The sequence below is a fragment of the Lepidochelys kempii genome, chromosome 1, assembly GCF_965140285.1.
Source record: "Lepidochelys kempii isolate rLepKem1 chromosome 1, rLepKem1.hap1, whole genome shotgun sequence".
NCBI lineage: Eukaryota > Metazoa > Chordata > Testudines > Cheloniidae > Lepidochelys > Lepidochelys kempii.
Genome location: NC_136380.1, coordinates 235731859 through 235753019, shown reverse-complemented (window position 1 = coordinate 235753019; position 21161 = coordinate 235731859). Strand labels below are relative to the sequence as shown.

At 41.1% G+C, this 21161-nt stretch overlaps 1 protein-coding gene across 3 annotated transcripts in view; it reads left to right on the top strand.

Moving 5' to 3' along the window:
- The window catches only part of PDE3A (phosphodiesterase 3A), a 368581-nt gene extending 349346 nt beyond the window's left edge, over positions 1-19235 (top strand). For all 3 annotated transcript variants that reach the window (XM_073318613.2, XM_073318622.2, XM_073318631.2), the window contains exons 13-16: positions 370-573; positions 3724-3879; positions 9475-9715; positions 15095-19235. In XM_073318613.2, coding sequence (XP_073174714.2) covers positions 370-573; positions 3724-3879; positions 9475-9715; positions 15095-15339 — 846 coding nt within the window. In that variant the 3' untranslated portion in view covers positions 15340-19235. The remainder of the gene's footprint in view (positions 1-369; positions 574-3723; positions 3880-9474; positions 9716-15094) is intronic.
- Positions 19236-21161: the final 1926 nt, after the last annotated feature.

Sequence of the window (21161 nt, the reverse complement as noted above, 5' to 3'; positions counted from 1 at the left end):
TTTTCACTACCATATGATGAATTTATCTGCTCTCTGCCAGTGCATTAATGGCTAATATAAAACACCAGATTAACTCATCACAGCACTGATTAACTAGAAATGGGAGATTGTCTGGAGTGTAAGAGCAGGATCTTCCAAATCAGTCTTAATCACCACTAGGAAACAGATATTCAGCTGCTGTTACTGCTGTCAGAAATTAACACTCCTTAAAATCTCTGCAAAATTTTTTTTAAAGACCTGATCCTTTCCCTCATTTCTCCCATCATCAGAAGTCATTTCATTATTCCAATAGTCATTCTTATTTCCTGTTTTTCTGTTTCAGACATTAGGAGGATTCTTAATTCTTAAATCAGTGTATTGTTTCCACAGGCCGTGCTGTATAACGACCGCTCTGTTTTGGAAAATCATCACGCAGCTGCTGCATGGAATCTTTTCATGTCCAGGCCAGAATATAACTTCTTAGTCAACCTTGATCATGTGGAATTCAAGCATTTCCGCTTCCTGGTAATTGAGGCCATTTTGGCCACTGACCTGAAGAAACACTTCGATTTTGTAGCCAGATTCAATGCCAAGGTAATAAGAAATTCTAATTTGCAATGCTTTCTAAAGGGAAAGAGGATTCTTCTTGCCCTTCTGCACATCATATGGGTTACCGGCTGGGAAAGATCACTAAAAAGGCAGCCCCACAGATAGCGAAACACATCTCCATTCAGTGAATAGTGATACTGAAACAGTAACAGGTATTCCTAAAAACATGTTCTGAACTATTTTTCATAATATTCATTTAGCTATCTAAGGTATTGAAAATTACCAGAAATTAATTAGTTTAACTGGATATTAAGCTGCATCACTCAGCAACACGGCATTGCCTCTCTCTCTGTGGATACACTGATGAAGGAACCACACATGCAGAAAGCTTGGAACCTAGGAACGTGTGATCAGTTTTGTTTTCCATTTCTCCGTAATCATTCTTTCTCTTTTATAGGCTTTAAATGGCTGAAAATAAGCATCTTATGCACTGTGTTAACAACTTAGTCCAAACATTTCAGTTAGGCAGCTAAATCCATAGTAAGGTACCTACATAAGTGAACTGATTTTTCAGAGGTGCTGAGAACTCTCAACCCCACTAAAATCAGACAGATCGGTGGGTTCTCAGCATCTCTGCAAAACAGGTCAGATAGGGTCAAATCCAAAGCCCACTGCAGTCAATGGAAGGACTCCCGTTAATGTCAGTGGTGACTGAATTTGATGCCTAGATCACTGATTTTGGTGCCTTAATTTAGACACCTGGATTTAATAACTTTGTCCTAAATTTTCATTTTTGTGAGGTTAAATAGCCAGAGAAAATGGATGAGTTAAAGCCAGAGGTATTATAGCTCTAGATCCAGCAACAAAACATGACTGCCAGACATAACTTGGAGGTGCTCAACATTAAACATGTCACATGTGAAGGTGATATTTGCTCTCTCTCAGAAGAGGAAATCAGATGCATGGCTTGATGTGGCATGTCATAGAATCATAGAATCATAGAATATCAGGGTTGGAAGGGACCCCAGAAGGTCATCTAGTCCAACCCCCTGCTCAAAGCAGGACCAATTCCCAGTTAAATCATCCCAGCCAGGGCTTTGTCAAGCCTGACCTTAAAAACCTCTAAGGAAGGAGATTCTACCACCTCCCTAGGTAACGCATTCCAGTGTTTCACCACCCTCTTAGTGAAAAAGTTTTTCCTAATATCCAATCTAAACCTCCCCCACTGCAACTTGAGACCATTACTCCTCGTTCTGTCATCTGCTACCATTGAGAACAGTCTAGAGCCATCCTCTTTGGAACCCCCTTTCAGGTAGTTGAAAGCAGCTATCAAATCCCCCCCTCATTCTTCTCTTCTGCAGGCTAAACAATCCCAGCTCCCTCAGCCTCTCCTCATAAGTCATGTGTTCCAGTCCCCTAATAATTTTTGTTGCCCTTCGCTGGACTCTCTCCAATTTATCCACATCCTTCTTGAAGTGTGGGGCCCAAAACTGGACACAGTACTCCAGATGAGGCCTCACCAATGTCGAATAGAGGGGAACGATCACGTCCCTCGATCTGCTCGCTATGCCCCTACTTATACATCCCAAAATGCCATTGGCCTTCTTGGCAACAAGGGCACACTGCTGACTCATATCCAGCTTCTCGTCCACTGTCACCCCTAGGTCCTTTTCTGCAGAACTGCTGCCTAGCCATTCGGTCCCTAGTCTGTAGCTGTGCATTGGGTTCTTCTGTCCTAAGTGCTGTTGTCCTATGTCCTGTTGACTGACTATGGATTTGTAAGGTCAGTTGGCAACTGTCCCCCTATGTTGGGTCCTTGGATAGTATGAGTGGTTACACAATAAAAACAAGTGGGAGGAATTAGCTGAAAACATTAACCAAATAAAGCTTTCTTTGCTAAATATGTCTCTGCCTTAAAGGAAATTATCTATGATTATTAGTGATTTAATCACTCATTTATATTGCAGAAGTGCCTACAGGCCCCAGTCAGAGATCAGGTCCTATTTATGCTGGGCTGCAGGCAGCATAAATACATGTAACAGTCCCTGCCCCAAAAAGCTTGCAGTGTAACATATGCAATGGACAATAAGTGGATATAACAAACAAGTAGGGGGAAGACCGGATAACACTGAGAAAATCATGTATGATGTCATAAGGAGTGGTCTTAGCATTACCAGCTTCCATTGTCATGTGTTTTGTAGACATTGAGACAGGTGAGTTCTAAGGAGAGATTTGAATGAAGACAATGACACAGATATTAATGGGGAGCTTCTCCGATGCATAAAGGGTGGTGTAGGAGAAAGGGTTAAGGTGCTTTAGGGAAAATTGAACTAATGGGCAATGAAGGCTGATATCATTGGCAGAGTGGAGGTAGGATACATAGTCACATCATTAAAATACTGGAGAGAGAAACCGCTCTGGTAGAAATGTGAAGCCCTTGATTTCCCTGTGCCTTACCGCTGCCTATTAGATCTTGTATTGAGAGGCTAAAGCTGCTTCATTATTTAAATTATAGCTGTGGTCACTTTAGATCACAAGAGAACCCTTTTGTTTTAAAAGGGGCAGAATAATATGTGTCAGCTGCTGCTGCTGTTTTTGTTTTTTGTGGGGGAACTCTTGCAAACACATTTAGCCCAAATAGAAAAGTAACATAGGCCTTGTCTGTCTATAGATCACAAGAGAACCCTTTTGTTTTAAAAGGGGCAGAATAATATGTGTCAGCTGCTGCTGCTGCTGCTGTTGTTTTTTGTGGGGGAACTCTTTCAAACACATTTAGCCCAAATAGAAAAGAAACGTAGGCCTTGTCTGTCTACACACAAGCTTGCACCAGTTTAACTAAAATTAGTTTTAGAACACACCTCTGGTTAAATTGGTGCAACCTTGTGTATAGATAAGGCCATCGTTTCTTAGAAAATTTTGTAGGTCTGTCTTCTGCTAGTAATGCTTTAGAGCCAGAGTATTAATTGCTAAATAATTATATGATTCCTAATTATCTATCGCAAAACTTAATTATTGGCACTTATTCTTCTTTTTCATGCTCGATCTACACTCCTAAATTACAAACCAGGGCAAACCCATCTACTTAGGTTTGTAGTTTGCATTCAGTAGCTGAGCATGTTTTAGCACATCACAGGACAAGATTTTCCTCTTACCATAGGCTCTTGTAATGGTTTTCTTCCCTTTTGTATCTTCCAGGTGAACGATGATGTTGCAATTGACTGGACTAATGAAAATGACCGCTTGCTGGTTTGCCAAATGTGCATCAAACTAGCTGACGTCAATGGGCCTGCCAAATGCAAAGACTTGCATCTGCAGTGGACAGAGGGCATTGTTAATGAATTTTATGAACAGGTAAATGTGTGTCCAAAGCAGAAATGACTAGCTTTACTTTCTGTCCTAAATTATTCTGTAGTGTGGTTGTGTTTGAGCCTGGAGTTGATTGCATTTCAGTGTTGGGTGAAATTACTTTTTATTTTTAAAGAAAGTTTGAGGAATACGCTTTCTGTTTTTGCATGAACTATGCCAGGTTCAAAGTTCATGATGGCATTCAAGAACAGAACACCGGAGCTTGGTTTGCAAAGCAACCCCCTAGTATTCCCTTGGAAGTTTGAGTTCTGAGGGAGCCCTGATCTTAATCTTTTCCAGTTAGAATTAGAGAACACCTATGTTGCCTGTTTAGCACTGCCTGTATTCAGGGCACCTACCCCACTGCATCCAGGGTTAGCTGCCCACCCTGAGTTTTCTGGGCTCTGGATAATGGCACCACATATCTTATGTCATCAGGAATGGGCCAGCAAGTTGAACCACTGCCCCCCAAAACTCAAGAATCTTCTGGGAAGGCCTGGACAGTGACCCACAGGTTTCATGCTAAGCACTGCAGGGTGCTGACTGCCCCTAGTTTTAGCGTATTAGCGACTGCATTGGGAAAGGGCTGGCTTCCCTCTGCTCCCTAGTCGAATATGTAGGGGGAGTCAGGGGAAGAAAAATTCAAGCATTTATCTGGACTCTTCGTTTAAAGCACCTGAGGATGCAAGAGGACACTTGCCACTGCATAAATATAAGACTAATTATTAAAAATAAATCCTACTGCAGGAGTTCTGCCATAATCTCCTAGATTTGTCTCCAGGACTGTGTTCTTCTTATTTGTTTGCTGCATCTCATTGTAGCTCACATAAAGAGATGCAGTCATTTAAACTCCACTGCATACCAATCAAATATAAAAATTTGGCTCACGTTGGTGCCATCACAGCTGATGGCATGCACAGTGCGTGTTCTGGTACACTAACGGCAGCAATGTCATAAAAGCGGTTGACAACGAACCCTAAAACAAGATCAGCAAAAGCATGATGATGTTGTGTGTTTTACAGTAGATTCATTCCATCTGCATACTCTGATTAAGGTGTTATCTTTGTTGCCCTTGCCCTCAGTCTTCCTTTTAGGATGGGCATTATATAGTACCGTTTGATTCTTGGCTTCAAAGTGGTTTCCAACATGGCTGATAGCCAGAAACATTCTATTAAATTGTTAGAGATTTTTGATCAATGCACTTTGTGCCTGAAAAAATGGATGCTTCTGAGTGCTTTATGCAATGTGCTTTCCATTGTGTCCTTTGAATGACATTAGTTGCCATACCAACATGATGTATAGTAGCAATTTTCCTCGAGAACCTGCTGCAGGTATTAAAGACAATGGGCTCATATGTATCAGCTGATTTATTCTAGCTGAGGATCTGGCCCAGTGGCTCTTTTATAGTCTGTTACTAGCCAACACCCTATCACCTTTCCCAGTCCCTGAAACAACTGTCTGTTTTGTGGAAAACACCCAGTTTCTCATTTTTGAAAAAAGAAAAGGAGGACTTTTGGCACCTTGGAGACTAACGAATTTATTTGAGCATAAGCTTTCGTGAGCTACAGCTCACTTCATCGGATGCATTCAGTGGAAAATACAGTGGGGAGATTTATATACATAGAGAACATGAAACCATGGGTGTTACCATACACACTGTAACGAGAGTGATCACTTAATGTGAGCTATTACCAGCAGGAGAGTGGGGTGGGGGGAACCTTTTGTATTGATAATCAAAGTGGGCCATTTCCAGCAGTTGACAAGACCATCTGAGGAACGGTGGGGGTGGGGAAAGAATAAACAAGAGGAAATAGTTTTACTTTATGTAATGACCATCCACTCCCAATCTCTATTCAATCCCAAGTTAATTGTATCCAGTTTGCAAATTAATTGCAATTCATCAGTCTCTCATTGGAGTCTGTTTTTGAAGTTTTTTTGTTGAAGAATTGCCACCTTTAGGTCTGTAATCGAGAGACCAAAGAGTTTGAAGTGTTCTCCAACTGGTTTTTGAATGTTATAATTCTTGACATCGGATTTGTGTCCATTTATTCTTTTATGTAGAGACTGTTCAGTATGGCCAATGTACATGGCAGAGGGGCATTGCTGGCACATGATGGCATATATCACATTGGTAGATGTGCAGGTGAACGAACCTCTGATATTGTGGCTGATGTGATTAGGCCCTATGACAGTGTCCCCTGAATAGATATGTAGACACAGTTGGCAATGGGCTTTGTTGCAAGGATAGGTTCCTGGGTTAGTGGTTCTGTTGTTTGGTGTGTGGGTGCTGGTGAGTATTTGCTTCAGGTTGGGGGGCTGTCTGTGAGCAAGGACTGGCCTGTCTCCCAAGATCTGTGAGAGGGATGGGTCGTCCTTCAGGATAGGTTGTAGATCCTTGATGATGCGCTGGAGAGGTTTCAGTTGTGGGCTGAAGGTGATGGCTAGTGGTGTTCTGTTATTTTCTTTGTTGGGCCTGTCCTGTAGTAGGTGACTTCTGGGTACTCTTCTGGCTCTGTCAGTCTGTTTCTTCACTTCAGCTGGTGGGTATTGTAGTTGTAAGAATGCTTGAATGAGATCTTGTAGGTGTTTGTCTCTGTCTGAGGGGTTGGAGCAAATGTGGTTGTATCGTAGAGCTTGGCTATATACAATGAATCGTATGGTGTTGTCTGGATGAAAGCTGGAGTCATGTAGGTAGGAATAGTGGTCAGTAGGTTTCCGGTATAGGGTGGTGTTTATGTGACCATCGCTTATTAGCACCGTAGTGTCCAGGAAGTGGATCTCTTGTGTGGACTGGTCCAGGCTGAGGTTGATGGTGGGATGGAAATTATTGAAATCATGGTGGAATTCCTCAAGGGCTTCTTTTCCATGGGTCCAGATGATGAAGATGTTATCAATGTAGTGCAAGTAGAGTAGGGGAATTAGGGGACGAGAGCTGAGGAAGGATCTACAACCTATCCTGAAGGACGACCAATCACTCTCACAGATCTTGGGAGACAGGCCAGTCCTTGCTTACAGACAGCCCCCCAACCTGAAGCAAATACTCACCAGCAACCACACAACAGAACCACTAACCCAGGAACCTATCCTTGCAACAAAGCCCGTTGCCAACTGTGTCCACATATCTATTCAGGGGACATCCTCATAGGGCCTAATCACATCAGCCACACTATCAGAGGCTCGTTCACCTGCACATCTACCAATGTGATATATGCCATCATGTGCCAGCAATGCCCCTCTGCCATGTACATTGGTCAAACTGGACAGTCTCTACATAAAAGAATAAATGGACACAAATCAGACATCAAGAACTATAACATGCAAAAACCAGTCGGAGAACACTTCAATCTCTCTGGTCACTCGATTACAGACCTAAAAGTTGCAATTCTTCAACAAAAAGACTTCAAAAACAGACTCCAATGAGAGACTGCTGAATTGGAATTAATTTGCAAACTAGATACAATTAACTTAGGCTTGAATAGAGACTGGGAGTGGATGGGTCATTACACAAAGTAAAACTATTTCCCCATGTTTATTCCCCATCCCCCACTGTTCCTCAGGCGTTCTTGTCAACTGCTGGAAATGGCCCACCTTGATTATCACTGCAAAAGGTTCCTGCCCCCCCACTCTCCTGCTGGTAATAGCTCACCTTAAGTGATCGCTCTCGTTGCACTATGTATGGTAACACCCATTGTTTCATGTTCTCTATGTACATAAATCTCCCCACTGTATTTTCCACTGAATGCATCCGATGAAGTGAGCTGTAGCTCACGAAAGCTCATGCTCAAATAAACTGGTTAGTCTCTAAGGTGCCACAAGTCCTCCTTTTCTTTTTGCGAATACAGACTAACATGGCTACTACTCTGAAACCTGTCATTTTTGAAAAGAAGAATTATAAGGGAAACACCAGTCTCCCCAAAGTAGGTTTGCTAGAAAAATGGATTGCAAATGTACAATGTAGTTCCGCATATGCCATGAAAATTGGGAGCCATTCTTGACAGCACTCCTCTCCATTAAAAAATAGAAGTGTCCCAGGTTTTGAAGAATTACAACTCTGTACAAATTCTAAGTGTCATCAAAAAGTAATTGTATTTAAATTTAGAAAAACACACACAATATGGTTGCAGTATGTTTAATAGGTTTTCTCCATGTGCTCAATGTTGATATTTAAAGAAAGGCCAGTTAGACATGTGTGGTGTTTCCAGCTGTAAATCAAGCTCATAATCAAGCTTGAAAGAATTACACGTTAAACTTTGCATCAGTTGACTTTCTTCCCACCATTGACAACTTCTTCACATGAAATCTGAGATGTCGTGCTGTGAAGGAGAGAGAACTGCCATCTCTGGTTAATCCACTTGTTATCTCAGGAATGTGCACACACCTTGGTTTTGAGATAACGATGGGAGTGGGGAGATCAAATATTTGATAGCTGAGCACTGAACTATGTGTACCTTGTTAGGAAATGCAGAGAAGCTGGAAGTGAGGCATTCATCAAAGTTTAACTGTTTACTCTTTGTGTTTCCCTTTTCTCAAAAGGGAGATGATTCAGTTAACCATATCTTGGATTCTCAGAGAAACTAGGCACCTGGAAACAAATTCAACATGGATATAACGTCTTAGAAATTGACTGTGGATCTTCAGTAATGTTCATGAACTGATTATTTCTCAAATGTAGGTCTCCGCTGTCTAGTCACATCAGTGTGCATAACAAGTCGCATGCATTATCAATTATTCTTTTATTATAGGACCAAATCCTATAGTAAAGGAATTTTGCTGCACTTGGGATGACTGAAAAAGAACTTGAGTGTTTGGCTCATACAATGGATCTTGCTAGAAAACTAACTCTTCCATCAGAGCACCGGGGGGGGCCTCCTCTCTTTCTCTCCCCCCCCCCTTCGCTCCCCCAAAAGAAATGTAGCAAAGGGACATGTGCGGAGGATCTTGCATTTTTGAACGACCCTACATTGACACATTCATTACAACATTCCCAACGAAATGAGTGACTATGGCCTGAAGCTCGGCAGGTCAAAGAAACACAAAAGTAGAGTCGCCCAGCTTATTTATAATGAAAGAAAGGCAAAATTCATAAGAAAATTAGTTTGACAAGCCAACCCTTGCTCTGAAAAGGTAAATCCTGTCCCCTTGTATAAGGTGGCTAGTTGCTAACAAGCTAATGATGATGATAAAAATCACAAATGATTTGCATACATGATGCGGGGGAAAAAACAGTATGGAAAAAGGTGATTTTATTTTCAAGCTTCCAAGATGGCAATGTAAACTACAGGACTGGAAGGTGGGCATTACTTTAGGAAGTCCTCATACAGCATGCTTTGTAAATTCAGGGTATTCTTTATAGCAGATTATTCTTGTGTTTGAGCTCCGGAATGGTGTATAGTAGTTTTTATATGAAGGCTGAATTGATGCCATGCTACCTTTTCGTGCTGGTCTGCTATAAAAAGTGAAATGGTGAAAGGAGATGGCTCCACAGTAGAATATTTTTCTTCTAATGTTTGCAGTTGCCTTTGATGCTTCCCTCCACTTTCTCCCCCCATATTCATGTAATTAATGTATCACACAGAAGTAACAAATTTTTGTCATCTCTAGGGTGATGAAGAGGCGAGCCTTGGCCTTCCTATAAGTCCTTTCATGGATCGCTCAGCACCCCAGTTGGCACACCTTCAGGAATCCTTCATTTCTCACATTGTGGGTCCACTATGTAATTCCTATGACTCAGCAGGACTGATGCCAGGGAAATGGGTGGAAGATAGCGATGAGTCAGGAGATACTGATGAGCAGGAAGAGGAAGAAATAGCAGAAATGGAAACGTGTGAAAATTCCGAGTCAAGTACGTTGTTTGCACTCTATATCTTTCAGTGGGGCTGATTTCATTTCATGGGCTACCCTTCAGCAAAAGTTAACAATCCCCTGTATGAAAGCTTAGAGTTTCTCCTGGTCAGCCATAACCTGAATTTCTCTGGAACTGGACTAGCTGAACTGTCCCCTCAGCGATTTAACAGGTAGCCACACATTTTGGGAGTGGCGAAGCTTCTAAAGACTTCACAGACAACGCTTCTAGTAGGTCGTTAGGTTGCCTGACCTGCATCTGCAATTTTTAGACTGTTTCATGGATGGTTTTTAAAGGACTATAATTTTTTCTCCAATGGAAGGTGTGGGTGTGACAAGATCTTCATCTTTTTGATATGTTTTTTGTACAGTGCCTGGTACGATAGGCCCCAGTTCCCTGATTGGGACCTGTAGATGCTACCACAATGTAAATATTTTTTTAATGGTGGAAATATTTGAGAACACATCTTCTTGTGGAAGGGGGTCCAGTTTGCTGTATTTGTGGTAGTGCTGTGCATTGCCATGTAAGAGATTTGGGTTTGTATCAGCTCCAAGGAATTTTTCGTGACCCTCAAACCTCTGGCCAATCCATAAGTAATACTGATAGACTCTGAAACCCATCCAGTCCTCTGCTGAAAGCATGATTGTAGCAGTGATTGGCCTGTTGGAAGGAAGCTTTGGTAGTCTACAAGGGGGTGTGCAGGACCCTGTGAAAAATGGTTTGAAGAGATATGTTAATTTGTAGCCTACGTCTCTTGGCAGTTTCCCTTTAAATTAATCCAGCATCTCAGCCCTTACCACCTTTAGCCTTCCTGCCTCTCTCAGGCTCAGGGCGCCCCCTCCAGAGGCATCAGGGAGTCGATAGGCCCACTGTACATATTGTCAGGTAGCCTGCCTTACGGCTGCACACTCACCCAAATAACAATTCAAACCTCTGAAAGAGGATTGAGCCAACTACCAGTCAGCTGGGAGCCCAGGCTTCCTGGCAGGAGTGAACAGCAATATTCTGTGGCTCAAACCCTGTGAGTGCGAGCAGAGCAATTAACAGTCTATGGCTTCAGCCTCCTGGCTGGGGCAAGTAGCAACCAACTAGATCTCAGCAATTGTAGATGAGCAATTAAACAGTCTCCATTGACTACTTTCTGGCCTAAAGGTTAGCGCACAACCAGTCCCGCGTATGGGGTTGGTGGCTAGGGGGACCCAGGTCCACCCTAGTCCACCAGGTTCCAGCCCAGGGCACTAGAAGTGGTGGGAGATCCTGCCACAGGGTATCAAAGAAACATGTGATCGCTGCCTTGCATCCGGCAGCACAGCCGTATCAAAGTCTTGTTTCCCTGGGCTACTTCCCACCAGTTCCTGCTGGTGCCGCTTTGTCACCGCTGGGATCTGGTTCTCAGTCTCGTGGTCAGGTGGCCCTTCCTCCAGTCTCTCCCTTGGCCTTCTGTCTCCTGGGGAAGTGGTTTGCCTTTTCTTTCTGCTCCCAGTCATGGGCTTGACTGAGGACTCAGCTCCCTGGGAGAGAGGTCTGCCTCCTTCCCTGGTCCAGCCCAACTGACCTGCAGGGCCCTGTTCTTATACTTCCTGCCCACCCCTGCACTTCCTGTGGAGGGGGGTGGGGTGGGGTTAGCTGCACCCACCAGGGGGACTTAACCCCCTCTGTACTGGAGGCAGACCACTCTGCCTCATTACACCACCTCTTTTCTGTTCCTCCCCGTTCTGCATTCTCTTTTCCCATTTTATTGGTGTTCCTTTCCCTTCTGTTTCGCTTCCCTTTTTGGCATCCAATCTGAGCCTTCCCCAGTTCTCCAACTCAACTTTTTACTAGGAAGGAGGACTGGATCTAGGAGAGGGAGAGGAAGCCATCAGAGTTCTAGTACAATATTAGTAATATTTACTACTTGTATAGGGCTTGTCACCTAAGAATCTCAAAGTTCTTCACAAAGCAGGGTCAGTATCATTCCCATTTTGTATATGCAGAACTTATGATGTGAGAGGTTTAGGGACTTATTTAAGATCAAAGAGAAAGAAAGTCAATATCAGAGCTCAGAATAGAACCAGGGTCTTCTGACTTCCAGTCCAGAATTCTATCTACTAAATCATACGGCCTCTTCAACCACACGAGTGATGCCGTAACTTGTAACTAGTAAACCACTGTTCTCATTCACTTTGAGTCCTTTTCATAAATGCATTATGTCCATATGAACATATAGGAATTGCCCTACTGGCCAGACAGGTGGGCTGTGTAGTATAGTATCCTGTTTTAGTAGTGGTCAGTACCATGTGCTACAGCGAAGATTGTTTGCAGTATTGTTGTAGCTGTGTGTGTCCTAGGATATTAGAGAGAGACGGTGGGTGAGTAATATCTTTTTTGGACCAACTTCTGTTGGTGAGAAAAACTTTTGAGCATATACAGCCCTCTTCTTTTTCAGCAGAAGATTGACAGTTATGGAATTATCTGATGAGAGGGGAAGTTTCTTCAGTTAGTGATTCACTTATGCCCTAGAGCATTACACTTTATATCTGTTACATTTATTAAAAAATAATCCTAATTAATGTGACTGTGGGTATTGTCATTATCCATGAAATTGTCTAGACTTTTTTTGGAATTCTGTTTCTCTCTTGGCCTCAGTGACATCACATGGCAGTAAGTTACACAGGTTAATTATGTATTGTGTCTTAATGTATTATGTATTAATTTTGTTGTCTTTCACTTCCATTGAATATCACTTTGTTCTTTTATGAGAAGAGGTCAGTAGAGCAACTGATTCACATTCATCTGCTGTCATGCTTCCCATCCTGCTAGAATTGTTAGTTCTCTCTGAAGTTCCTCATTGTCTTCTGTACTCTTGATTATCGTTAATAATTTTGTGTCATCTGCAAATTGTCACATCCCTGTTTCACTCACTTTTTCAGATTACTAATAAATGTATTAAACAATACTGGTCCTGATACAAAATAATGGGATGCTGCTAATCTTTTGCCATATTGAAAAATACCCATTTATTCTTACTTTTTGTTTTCTCACTTAATTTCTATAACATGACAGTATTTTACCTCTCACCAGGTGGCTAGTTAGTTTCCTTTGTAGACTCTTGGGAGGAGCTATTCAAAGGCTTTTTGAAGGTACAAATAAATTCTTCCTACCAGTTTTCCTTTAGCCTCTATTTTGTTGGCATGCTTAAAAAACTATGACAGATTAAAGAGACACAATTTTACTTCATGAAGGCCATATTCATTTGCTATGTTCATCCAGGAGTTTTACAAGAATTCTGTTTTAATTATCATCTCATCCAGTTTTACTGACACTGAAATGATGCTTCATAGCCTGGGCCATTCAAAATGCCTTTTTAAAATAAAGATGTCTACTGCATCTGCTACCATTCCATCCTCTGGTGTAGTTGCTGATTTCAGTGACAGATTACATATTTTTTAACAGTAATTTTAAATTCCTTAAGCAATCTAAGGTGTTATACTGTCTGGGCCTGTAGCTTCAACATACCAGTTTGTTCTATCATCTCCTCTTTTGACACATCAGTCCCTCATCTTTAATCCCTGAAAAGTCTAAATCTAGGGTAGGTATCTCTTCAACATTGTCTACACTGATATATCCATTTACAAGATTACAAACATTGGTCAGGTATTTAGATCTGTTTTCAGTGTCATTTTGAATATTCCAGGCTCTTTCAGCACAACACAAAGGAGATCTCCTGTTATCAAAGGGATTTCTGCATCTGATTTGCCCATATATGTCAAATAATTAGAGAGAGAATTTTTTTTTACCACATTCAGGACAACTCTAAGTGAAATACCTTTGAGAAGATGGAAAGGGGAAATTATTGTAGAAGGCCTTTCATTGTAGTCAAGGTAATTCATTAGACTGTTTTAGATAATTGGTCTTTAATAAAATTAACTAGTGTATTGTCTGACCTGCAAACAATTGATGTAGCTTAAAAACAAGAAATATTTTGTTATATCTGAGCAGGTAACTACCAACAAGTCCCGTTGTGAATTTAAAAGTTAAACTGAATCAATCCTTATTGGGTTCAAACAAAATCTCAAGCCATAACAAATGCTTTATGATCTCTGCTGAGAGCTGCAAGATTTGGGGTCACAGGAAACCTGGGATAGAATGTTCTAATATGGTGTATTGGTGGTATAGAGGTTTCTTATTTTATTAAACCTGAAAGTTTCCTACAGGGAACCAAGAGCTTTTTAATGAAGGATTGAGCTGGATTTGGGCTGCGCTGCAGTGAAAAGCTCTTTGTTTCCACTTCAAAAGCTTCAAAGACTCAACATTTTGGCTCCCGACACAGACATGCTTTAGGCCACCTGCAAACTCTCATTTACGCAAATTTATTTGGTACAAAACATTCCTGTACGTCACTCTGTTTTTTTTTTCAGTAGAATTCCTGAAGTGGTTTATTATTTAAGTTCTATAGCTGCCACTGCCATTCTTCGTGATTGGTGGAAAACTTCAGGCTTTGTGTTGAACGGAATTTTATCTGTCACAACTCTATCACCATCAGACTACAGGACTGTCTACAATAATGGGCTGTCACCCAGGGCAGGAAAAAGTTTGTGGTGCAAGTGACTCTGATGATGGGAAGTGGCAAATATAGTTTGTAGTATAATAGCAGCTTGATGCCTCAAAACTAGAAAGAAGAAAACTCCAAGGCTATGATATTATTTGCCATAGGACTTCACTTCTCAACTGTCCAAACTCAATTGTCATAACTATAGCAACGCTGCACTATATTGTGTGAAACCTAGATTTGGATTTTTCACTTGCTGCGTCAGTGGAGCTCAAGCCCATTGCAATAGCAAGGTAACGGGTAGAGCAGATCTTTAAGAGGAAGGGATCATAGGTGCTATTTTGTTGACTAATGTATAGAACATTTATTACTTGCCTTCTCCCCTCCCATAGTTCCTGTCAGCGCATAGGTAATGTGTAAAGAAAAGAAAACAAATATTTCATAGCGTGGTGAAGGGTCTTAAATTGGTCAGCCTGAAGCTGGCCACATTTGCTGTCAAAAAGAGCACATAGTATGCCCAGATGAGTCAGGGGAGACGTGCACTTTGTAATATTTTTACTGGCAGTATATAATTGAGCCACTAGATGTCTTTGTGTGCTGTACAGTGTCCTGGACAGGGTGTGCTCCTTGGTAAACAAAGGACACAAAGCTGGGACTCAAACTGTGTGAAAGTTGCCTTGATTTTTTTTCCCTGTAGTTGTACTTTTTTAAAAAATAAACAACTTTTAATTAAGATGGACCCTTGATTGCATATATCATGACTCTTGCTCTGTCCATCCCACCCTCACCCCCTTCTCTCTCTTCCCTCCCAAGAAAACAATACAGTAATTCGGTCTAATATTTTACAGGAAAGAAAAAGTTCAAGCGGAGGAAAATCTACTGCCAGATTACTCAGCATCTGCTTCAGAACCATAAAATGTGGAAGAAAGTAATTGAAGATGAGGAAAGGATAGCTGGGACAGAAAAGCAAGGTCTAGAACAATCCACACTGCACCAATCCTCGGAACAAATTCAGGCCATCAGGGAAGAGGAGGAGGAGAAAGGGAAACCCAAAGGGGAGGAGGAGGACACAGCTATAGAACTGAACCAATGACAATATTTTCAACAGTATTTTAAGACAGATTGACTTGTGCACAGACTCCTTTTCAAGCCAGCACAACATTTAGACACAACACTGTAGAAATACGGGATAATGCGCCTACAGCAGTTTGATTTGTTTCTCTTTCCTTTGTATGGTGAGGTACATTGTTTAAACTCCTATGCTCAAGAAGCTTTCACACTGCAACACTGGCTTTTATAGACTTTCTTAAAGGGGCAAGGGGAGGGTGGAATTATATACATAGCTGGTCATTGCCTGCGCACTTCAGCAGAATACATGTAACGATATATTATGGTCACTGTGATATTACAGAAGAAAGTTGTCCAAGGAAATGCTGCTCCTAAAGCACATTTGCAGTTAACTGTAAGGTACCAGTTAAGTAGATTTTGCTCTTAAAGCTGAGGGATAAAAGTTCCAAAGCTTTCTCAGAATGTTAATACATCCTGCTAACATATATGTGGGGGAGAAGAGGGCGTGCGCGCTTGTGTGTATTTGACTGGATGTACTATAATGTAATGTAGTTTGAGTTTTTATCAGACTAGGTCTAGCACATGGCTTGTGAACAAACACAAGGCCCCAATCCTAGGAAATTTGGGTTGGTGTGGAAAGTGGAGCCCTTCGTAAGGAGCTCTGCATTTTCAGTGGCCAATGAAGCCTCCTTTTGCAGCCTGGTTGCACCACTGTCTTTCATCAGAAGCTTTGCAACTCTCACTGCTGACCTGGCACCACTTGGCAGCACCCTGTGACTGAACTCCTAACCACCTGCCACGTTGGCACTTTCCAGACTGCCAGTGACAGGAATGTGCTTGGAATCCATCGTACCCAAAGTGCGGGTTATTATAGGGCACACTTTGTTACTCCTCGTTAAAGAAACTGTGCCTTTGAATGAGTTAGTGGTTTCAGGGAGCACTGTGTGCGTGAGAGAGAGAGACACCATGCATGCTTGGAAATTAATCACACACTGTCGCTTCCTCCCTCCCCCAGCCTTACGTTTCCGTGTGTCAGTGGCCAAACACATTGTGAAATGAAGCTAAATTGTCATCTTTCACGTGCAGCAGGAGGGGATATGTGAAGCCATGCAGTTCCTTGGGCTCAAAAGGCAATGTCTTTGTGATGCTCCCACAGAAGAGTGGGATGAGGAAACAGCTGTTTGTCCATGTTTGCTAGATGCTTGTATGCCTCAGCAGCCACCCACACCAGCTTCAGAGAGTGCCGTTTTTCAGCACAGGGTGCTGAATGGGAGCAGTTTGCAGCTGACATTCTGCTTAGATGCAGCGTACTCCATCCATACTACTTTATGTTTACGCTGGGGGGGAGGGGGAGATCAGGCCTGTAGTAGAGCAGATCATTTTTTGTTTGTTTCTCTGTCGTTTAAGCTGTGAGCCAAACGTCTATTTAAAAGGTTGATATTCACTTTCAATATTTTATTTCATGATATTATATTTGTCAATGATTAGTTATCTAGATGTAAATATGGAGAAATTTTTATGGGTTCCTGTAGATAATGAAATCTTTAAGAAAAAGGGGGGGAAAAGGGAAATGTTTTTGTAAAGGTAATTTTTTTAAAAACAAACCATTTTTATACAGTGTAGCCATTTCCAAGCCCATCAAATAAGGTCTTGAGTAGTTGAGTAGTTATGGGAAGCCACTGGTCTACAGGAGCAAGACACTGACATATTAATGTTTGTTGTTTTGGGCTGGTAGCCTCAGCCATTACCTTGGTAATTAAGGATTTACCAGAAATCTTTTGGTCTCCAAAAAAGAATCTGAGTTCATGATCTCCCAACAAAGGTGGACCAATGATGTATGCCATTGTAAAATCTGAGACTGCAGACCTTATTCTTCAACAGAGCTTGAGGAGGGCTGCTTGGATGAATAAGAAATACGTAAGTAAAGGTTTCAGTAACAGCCCCATTCTGTTTTAACTTAAGTCTCTGATCTCTCCATTGCTCACCCCCTTGTATTTACCACCTCTTCACAGTATTTTATTGACTCATTAGTACTTCTTGGGAAATAACAGAGAACATTCTGTTTCTAAACCAGTCTGCATGTGTGTTATCACTTCTGTATTTTTCTCCAATTCAGTCTGCAGTTCGGGTCTCTTTGTTTCTTGTGGGTTCATCTTCTCTTTATCTTTCCTTCCCCCTTCAAATAGTAGGAAGACACACTCCACTGTTAGTGACAGCATGATTATAGAGCATGACTTCAGGTGGGAACAGCAATAGAAAGAGTTGATTAATGCTAAAAAATCAAAGACCATGATTTAATTTTTTTTAAGTAAGGGAAATTCATAATTCAAAAGCATAATTCTTCCAAAACAAAATGGAATGCCTCTCAAAGTTTTCTCCGAAGCACCAGCAGGTCTCCAACAATTCAAACTTGCACTGTTTCGAAGTCCATTCAGTCACCTGTGTCTATCACTTAATATTTTTGCACCAATTATATACCAGGTTGAAGAGCTTTCTCACAGCATTTAACACGTCCTTTAATATTACTTAATAAAAATCAAACTCACAGACACTAGAATTTCACATCCCAACTGATGGTGAAAATCTATGGTTTTAAGTGCACAATGATCAGAGTTGGAATTTACTTTTTTAAAAATACCAATGATAAAAAAAAAAACACCTTGGTAAAAACAAAAGCCAGGCTTCAAAGGTGCTAATAAATTGTACAGCTGTTATAATAAAGAGGGGAGGCATTCCAAATACAAGCTTGAATTCTGCAAATCTTTTACTCCTGCACATAATCCTGTTGGATTCCTTGTATAAGTATGGGCTACTCACTCAAGCAAGAGTGCAGAACTGGGCCTCTGAAAAAGTGTTCTTTAAAATGTACCTAGAGGAGAACTTTAAGTTATATCCTGAATTGTCATCATTCTGGTTGCTACTCAGCAATATTAAAATCTGTTTCCAATTCATTGAGCTTACTTCCTGTAGTGCCAGTGAGGCTGTTACAAATTACTACATTACTACACAAGCCTATTTGTGGGTGCAATTAGACAAACTCAGGTCTTTTTAAATGAAGGAATTGCTGGCAGGCTTAGAACAGGAATGGTGAACATTATCCAAACTGTAGAGCAGGAGGCAGTACTAGTGAAAGCAAAAACAGCTGGGGCTGGTTAACCTGATAATTTGCTATCTGTGGTGATGTGCAGAATTCGTAGGTATTAGTAAAACACCAACTGCATCTAGTAACAAACCAGGTGACATTCTTGCATGCCACATTGCTACTAGCAGAACCCGACTTTAGTAGACAGCGTCCCACTTGTAAATCTTACCCATTGTCTTTGGAATTGTGTTTCCACCAAGAAATTGTTATCAGGAAACTTCCCAGGCATGTTTTACCAGTAAAAAGTAGGCTTGTATTAGTGTGTGCATACAGTTTTGCTTTCGTTTATAGTAGATAACAAAGCAAATAGTTGATTATCCAGGGATTTATGTCCTGGTCTTGGCCCAAAAGAGAGGGAAGAACCAAAACTTTCAACCAGAAGTTTCAGCAGCCCTTTCGAAGGCCAGGCCATTTTGATTTCCTACTTTCTACAGCCCTTTGGTGTTCTGAAATCCAGATAAACCACAGCCTGGGCAATAACTTTGAAACAAAACCAAGTAAATTGCATTGCATCAGCAGTGTTCAGTTTTCAGGTAGAATATCAATGAATGTTTAAAGTGTTGCTATGAGATTCCAGTATGCACAGTATACAAATTGTTTGTTTAATACTGAGGAAACCAAAGACCTTTTCAAGAATGTTTCTCAGTAGAAATAATAATTAAAAATTACATTCTTATGGAATTCCATACTTTGGGGGAGGCAGGCCATGTCTCAAGTTCTACATTCTTTTTAAAAAGAGAGTGAGAATAGGTTATGACTTCCAATATTAAATTAGAACCCTCATTCCCTTGTTAAATTTGTTTTCTCCATTGTAATCACTAACTGATTTAGCAGTCTGGGCAGCCACCATTGTGAAGAGAAGTACGCTGAATGGCCTTGTATGAATTACATGGCAAGCCTTTCTTTTCTCCATCTTCTGGTTATGCTATCCAGCCAGTTGCTGCTGGTTCATCCTTACTGATTTTAAATCTAGTTTGTGGGTCAGCAGACATGTATTTTGTATTCCTCCCCCAACACACAGAAAATAGAGATTAGATAAAAACCCAGAACTATTTATCTTTCCGTTTGAATGGTACCTACTCTGAAATCATCCCAACTTTGAACCAAAACCTTCCCATCTCTAGAAATAACCATTCTGATTGTGCCCAGATGATCGTAATCTAGGTCTAATCCTAGTGGGAACTTGACCACACACTAAAAGTTTTGATCCAAATGCAAAACACCTATTGCCACATCTCTTGGAAAATCAGCTCCTGCCCTTGATGCAAAACCAGTGTTAGATTTTTCAGGTGATGGAAATCCAGTGGCAATCAGGGATTCCAATGTGCTCTTGAAAAGAGTTCAAATCTCTCTTTTCTGTGGGTGAGATTCACTCTTTGCAGAAATATTTAGAAGTCTCTGTGCACCCCCAAAGCTCTCTTTTGAGCACTTAAGTGGAGTATAGGCATTGTGCTTGCCCTCTTAGGGGTGAATTTCATCTTCTGAGAATAGCTCGTTCCCAGTGAGGATATATTTTTTGTGACTGCATTTGTTAAAATATAAGGAATAAATGCTGTAGTCCTTACTCAGAAGAAATTCTCATGGTCATCAATGGACGAAATCCTGAGACTGCATCATTTCGGTGGTTCATCGGGAATTTTGCCCAACTAAGGGCTTAAGGTAGCAATTTTCAGAAGTGTCCAAGTGGCTTAGAAGCTTAATAGCCAGAATTTCAAAGGTATTTAGGCATCTAATAAGATTTTCAAAGGCACATAAGCAGGTTAGGTGCCGAACTCTCATCAATTTCAATGGAAAACAGGCATCTATCTCATTTAGGCTTTTTTGAAAATCCCACAAGATGCTTGTTTGCATCTTTGGGTGCCTAAATACCTTTGAAAACCTGACCCCAAAGCCCATTTTCAAAAGTGACTTAGGCGCTTATGTCCCATTCACTTTCAATGAGATTTACGCCCCTAAGTGTTTGTGGCTTCTGAAAATGGGGCTTCAGAACCTATGCCACATTAGTCAATTTTTAAAAATTTTTACCCTTATAAAAAAATTGAGTGAAGATTTTCAGTTTGCCCCAAAAATATGAATGAAGTCATTAATAGGTATAAATAGTAATTGCCTGCCCTGCCTTACTCTGAATAGGGCCTTAACCTGCACCACTGACGTCAATAAGAGCTTTGTTATTGACGTCAGTCGGCAAAGAATCAAGTCCATAGTGCCACTGATTTCCCCAGGACTGCTTGAGAAGTAAGATGCTAGTCAACATGAATGTAGTTGGCAGAATCGGGCTGTGAGTGAGTCAGTACCCAGATTAAAGTACAGGGCAGCTTGCCAACTCATACCACACTTTACGTTCTTGTAACAAAGTAAGATGCAAGCTGAGATGCAACTGTGCTTTGATTCATCCTAGATATTAACAATGAAATAGAAACTATGCAGTAAAGTTTGGTTTACACTCAGATAGAACAAAAAGACAGTTGGCAACTACTATGCTTCCTTCCCTCCAGTGAAGAAGAGACATTTGACAATTTTTTGGCATAAATTTGGTGGCTGGATATACTAGTATTTTTTTGCCCTGTGCATATTGGTGGGGTTGAGATGCACATATGTCCTGTAACCAAGCATAAAGGTTTCTGTTCAAGTGTGAGTGATGTGAGACAGGAATCACTTGAAAATTTTTATGATACATTGATGGAAAAATAAATTGGCTCCAAGGC